Source organism: Cucumis sativus, chromosome 5, assembly GCF_000004075.3.
Source record: "Cucumis sativus cultivar 9930 chromosome 5, Cucumber_9930_V3, whole genome shotgun sequence".
NCBI lineage: Eukaryota > Viridiplantae > Streptophyta > Magnoliopsida > Cucurbitales > Cucurbitaceae > Cucumis > Cucumis sativus.
Window position 1 is genome coordinate 15,153,151 of NC_026659.2, and position 6,128 is coordinate 15,159,278.

The 6,128-nt window shown below is 32.0% G+C and overlaps 1 protein-coding gene across 1 annotated transcript; it reads left to right on the forward strand.

The window, feature by feature from the left end:
* Positions 1-2,530: 2,530 nt before the first annotated feature.
* On the forward strand, positions 2,531-5,388 carry LOC101206714 (probable acyl-activating enzyme 5, peroxisomal). Its single transcript, XM_004148860.3, has 2 exons — positions 2,531-2,653; positions 3,426-5,388. The coding sequence occupies exon 2, from the start codon at positions 3,482-3,484 to the stop codon at positions 5,153-5,155; it is 1,674 nt and encodes a 557-aa protein (XP_004148908.1). The 5' UTR covers positions 2,531-2,653; positions 3,426-3,481; the 3' UTR covers positions 5,156-5,388.
* Positions 5,389-6,128: the final 740 nt, after the last annotated feature.

The window sequence follows — 6,128 nt, forward strand, 5'->3', positions numbered from 1 at the left end:
TGGAAGACAGTGATATGTTTGGTGGGGTTTAAGTAATGGTATATAGGTGTGACCTGTGAGGTTTCAAATCATTAATTATTTAAACCCATACTTCTCTTTTTTTGTCACCAAACACGAGACGAGTGAGAGAAGTTGAGAGACATAAAAGGTGCTCTTAATTTCAAGCTTAAAAAAGTTGGTACTTCAAAAATATCTCACCCTATGAAGGTGTCACAAAAAGAAAAAGAAAAAGAAGAAAACTTCTCTTCCACATTCCTATTTTTACATGTGTTGATAATATATTATACATATACCTTCAAAATCATCCATTTCATTCCTCTACTCTTCAAAATTAACACCTTTAAATCCAATCATTATTGAAATTGACAAAACCCTAACAAAATATTTATAAATATATACTCAAATTTCATATTTTATCAATCATACACACCCATACATTTTTATTAATATTTCTTTACATTATACATTTTTATTAATATTTCTCTACTTCACACTTTTCAATGTCTCAAATACTTATTTACTAATAGGGTTTTACTTGATAGTTTTTAAGCGTCAATTAAAATTATACTTGATGGTTTATAACTATCAAGTATTTGAGATTACTTAACATTTTTTATGCGTATCAACTAATCCAATGTCAAAAATAAGGAAGTCCCTTCTCTTTTGAGAATTTTTAAGTGTCAAGTAAAATTATACTTGACTGTTTATAAACATCAAATATATAAACTTATTTTTTTATGGTACTGTGACTGTCCAATCAGTTCTGACACTTGATATCCACGCCTTAGGTTTAAATATGTTAGCCTTTCTGCGTGTAATCATGGGATGGGAGTCTATTAATATTGGATTTGAAAATTTTACTATATGTTGTAAATATTTTGGGTCAATTTTTATATAAGCCTCTTTTTTTAGGAAATTGACAAAATATAGAAATTTTTTAAATTTTACCAATGATAGATACTGATAGACGAAATTGCTCTATCAATATTTATCGTTAATAAAATTTAAAATTTTATTCTTATTTTTTTTGTTCATTTTATTGTATTTGAAAATATCCATTTTTTATTTAAAATAATAATATCTAAATGAATTAATATAATTTATATAAATGATAGTAAGTGGAAAGTGAATGTGAGAATTGACGATGGACCTTTAGATCTTTTTTATTTTATTTTCATATTTATTTTGACTCGAGGAACAAGAATTTATTGATATTTCCAATTAAATCTTCATGTTTATAAACGTTCCATAGAAAAAAATTGCTAAAAATTGCTATCTATCTTTCTCCATCAACAAACGTTTATTCCAAGTCACAACATATAAACTAGTTAAAAAGTATCTTTCTTATATTCTAAAATTGATGATAAAGAGAAGTTGGATCAAAAAAATTTATGAGATAAAAAAGGTCCATGTGACAAATATATCCATATTGATACATATATAAATAAATTGATTAGCATATTCATTTATTGAATTTGAAAATGAAAAGAATATATGTATCTAAAATTTTAAAAGAATATGATTATTCATTTCACATATTTGATATGTATGTTGAGATATTAGTATGAGATACATATTTGATACTATTTCTCTTCCCACTTTGAAGTAGATATATGAATTATAAGGGCATTTTAGTTTGTTTTGTATACCAAACAAAAGACATCAATAAAAGTAGAATAAAAATAGTTAAATTAACGTAAATGTGTAAGTGTACTATGAACATTCATGGGAAATAAAAGGAAGAGTAGGTAGAAACATTACAAATGGAAGAGTAGGTGAAAGGTCACCAAATGCAAAAGAAGAAGAATCTTTTTCTTTCTTTATTCTTATTTCTACCATTCTATTTTACTTTATAAAAAGCAGCTATACTTGTTGGTTCACTCAAAACCAACTTTAGGGTGTGCCTATACTTTATCATTCAATTATTGTATTATTTTACTACATCCAAAGTTTATCTAAATATATTAAAACATTCAAATATGTACTTAAGTTCCATCCAATTTAACAAAATATTTACAACATATACTAAATTTTCTAGATTCTATCCATAACAGAAGTATACACGTTAGATATTTTAATTTATTTTATTATTTTTAAATATATTTCTAAATTAAATTTCTTTACTCCATTTTTATATATAGCAAAAATCAACTAAAATTTTATATTGCTATATTTTTTGTAAATATTTGAGTAGTTTGGTTGTTTAGGGTTATTTTCTAATTCCTTCAATGGATTCAAATTATTTTAAAAAGTTTGTTTTTGAATCAGAAATATGTTTATAATTAATTAATTAATTAATAACAGGGTTTTTATATAATATGATGTAAAAGAAAAAAAAAATCCAAATGAGAATGGCTCTAATAAAATAGTAGTTTGAATAATCCTTTTTCCCCTTTTTCTTTTAATATAAGTAAGCACATATATGTTCATGTGATAAGATCTTTTTTGTCTTTAATTTTCTTTTATGTCTTTCTTTCCATTTCTGAATCTTGAGGAATTATTTCCTTCCACTTACCAAAATGACATTTTTGCCCATTGAAAAAATATATATATATATATTCATCCCATCTCTGGCCTCATTCCACTTTCCTCTTCGTATAGTTGTAGCATTCTCCTCCCTCCTCATCCTTGTTCGCGGCCCGTTTCTTCATCGGTAATTTTTACATCTTTTCTTGACATTAAATATACTTTTATACCTTGTTCATTTAAAACTTAAAAGTGATTGTACAAAATATGGTTGTCCACAAAAACCACACTCAACTTAATACAAACATTGTCTTACATGAATATTCCTTAAAAGAATTATAAGAATGTAAAAAGTTTTAAATAAGTATACGAAATTAATTTTTTGTTTATTTTTTATTTTTGCAATTTTTTACCATATAATAAAATGTGTCAATTCACTCCTTACGTAAATGATGTTAAATTTGTAGAAGTAGCTAAAAATGTCAAATGTGTTATATGCTTCTTCATTCTGTTTTTTCTTTTTCCTTCCTCATTTCTCTTTGTTTATAATATTGCTGCTTTTTCCATTTCTTTCTACTTCTTTCTTCTTCTTCTATTTCTATACTCTTTTTTTTTTTTTTTCATTTCAAGGGAGCAACATTTTTTCCCCTAAATTTTGTTTTTCATAACGCAGTCCATCAACTTTTCTCTTTATTTAATTTTAATATTTTTAAGTTTACAATTTTCAGCAAAGCAAAACGAATGTTAGAATAACAATAATGGATATCTTATTTATAAAAAATTATTTGAGATTTAAGGTTCCTGCAATGTCGACTAGCTATGTCAATAGATGGAGTTTGAATGAACACTTGTTAAAATGCTTTAATTAAAGAGAAATTGTTGAAAGCATGTTGGATTAACATCGTCTAAGATGAGTTAGTTAACTTGTTAGAACCTTCATTATTTATACTTGCATGCAGAGGAAGAAAATAATAAAGCAGCAACAAAAAAGAAGAGAGCATAGAATATACTTTCTATGGAAGATCTGAAGCCAAGGCCTGCTAATTCCTTTCCCCTCACTCCAATCGGCTTCATCGAAAGAGCCGCCATCATTTATGGGGATTCTACCTCCATTATCTACAACTCCACCACTTACACCTGGTCCGAAACTCATCGTCGATGCCTTCAACTCGCCTCTTCCATCTCTTCCTTTGGCATTCAAAGAGGCCATGTTGTCTCTGTCTTCGCTCCCAACACTCCCGCCATGTACGAACTCCACTTCGCTGTTCCCATGGCTGGTGCCATTCTTAATACCATCAATCTCCGCCTTGACACTCGAACCATCTCCATTCTCCTCCGCCATAGCGAATCCAAACTCATCTTCGTCGATCAACCCTCTTGTGCTCTAATCTTTGACGCTTTGGCCTTGTTCCCGCCAGACATGAAACGACCCTTGCTTGTCCTCATTACCGACGACACTGCAGAGCAAGACTCGTCATTGCCATCCGTTGTTTCCATCCGAGACAATTTTGTGGATTCATATGAGAACATGGTTAAGAGTGGAGATTCTAAGTTCCAATGGATACGACCCTTAAGTGAGTGGGATCCGATTGTTTTGAATTATACTTCTGGAACAACATCAGCGCCAAAGGGAGTGGTAAACTGTCACAGGGGAGTTTTCACGGTGGCACTCGATTCAATTTTGGAATGGGGAGTTCCTAAGCAATCGGTTTATTTATGGACCTTACCAATGTTTCATGGCAATGGTTGGAGTTTCCCTTGGGGAATTGCCGCTGTAGGTGGCACAAATGTTTGTATTCGAAAATTTGATTCAAGATTGATTTTTTCTCTAATTCGTCGTCATCACGTGACACACTTGTGTGGAGCTCCAGTTGTACTCAATATGCTAACAAACTCCCCTGACAATCTACCACTTGATCGACCGGTCAAGATTCTCACTGCCGGAGCACCACCACCCGCATCAGTTCTGCTTCGAACTGAATCACTGGGGTTTGTCGTCACCCATGGGTACGGATTGACTGAGAGTGCAGGGACGATCATCTGCTGTTCATGGAAGTCGGAGTGGAACCAACTCCCAGCAATAGAGCAAGCACGACTGAAGGCGAGGCAGGGCGTACGGATGCTAGCAGTGGAGGCGGTGGATGTGTTGGATCCAGAGACTAGAAAAAGCGTGAAAAGAGATGGAGCTTCCATAGGAGAGATCGTTGTGAGAGGTCCATCGCTAATGCTTGGGTATTTGAAAGATACAGAAGCAACAAGTAAAGCAATGAGCGAGGATGGGTGGTTCTTCACCGGAGATGTTGGGGTGATGCACCCGGATGGGTATATAGAGATAAAGGACCGATCAAAGGATGTGATCATTAGTGGGGGAGAGAATTTGAGCAGTGTTGAGGTTGAATCAGTTTTGTACATGAATCCAATGGTGAATGAGGCGGCAGTGGTGGCACGACCAGACGAGTTCTGGGGAGAGACGCCATGTGCGTTTATAAGCTTGAAAGAAGGATTGAGTCGGAAACCAACAGAAGAAGAGATTATTGAGTATTGCAAAGGGAAGTTACCAAAGTTTATGGTGCCAAAGACAGTGATCTTCATGACGGAAATGCCAAAGACCGCCACAGGGAAATTCCAAAAGTTTGTGCTTAGACAAAAGGCCAAGTCACTAGGCCCTCCACAAAAGAGTAGATTGTAGTAAAAAATCATAAGTATCTACATCTAAATCTATCTCCAGTATCGATAATAAATATTAGGGTGACGATTTAATCGTTTCCAATCGGATGGATTAGTTTTCTTTTGTTATTTCATGATAATTTGGTTACAATGTGGAGTCGGGTTCGTATGATTTTAGAAATAAATATCTCATGTTTTATGATATGAAGGCAATTATGAAGTTTTATATATATTTACACGTTTTTTGTTTGGTCATTTGGGGTGTCATGTGTTCACACATTTAAGATACTTCAACCTAATAAATTTTAAATAGTTTCAAAAAGTGGATTTAGATGTAAACGTACTTTTAGTTCCACCGGCGAAAGTGCTTTATTGTAAACAATTTTCTTTTCTTTTCTTTTCTTTTCTTAAAGTCGTGTCCATCTTTGTTTGCAAAAATAACAATCTTATTTATTACTATCCCAAAACAGAAGCATCTATAAAACTCTTTCCATTCTAATTTGAATGGATAACCACTTTCATCATTTGATTTCATGGGTTAAAGAGGAATACGTAGGAGGAGAAAACAGCTTGTTTAATAAACTCCTATATATATATACTCATTTCTTTTCATCTAAACTGCGAATGCCAAATTCATTCTTTGTGTACAATCCATTACTTGGACTAACTTTTTTATTACCATAATTGGACAATTCTCTTTAATACTTAACTTCCGCTAACTCATCTTCCTAATAATTGCCCTCACTAATACCTGAGAACCAATTTTTCATTAAGTACGTTCATCCACCTATTCACATTCTTTTCTGGCTACAATGGTTCAACTCCTTATGTTATATATTAGAGAAATGACCAAGTCAAATAGGTCCCACACAAAAGTTGTACGTAAATTGTAGAAATAAGGAAAATCACATCATATGACAAAAATATTCACAAGAAAACAGTTTATAGCATATCTTTTTGGTATATTGCAAATAATATGACAAATATGCATGACA

Excerpts from the sequence above, each read along its gene's own strand:
- LOC101206714 (XM_004148860.3), top strand. The coding sequence starts at position 3,482 with ATGGAAGATCTGAAGCCAAGGCCTGCTAATTCCTTTCCCCTCACTCCA.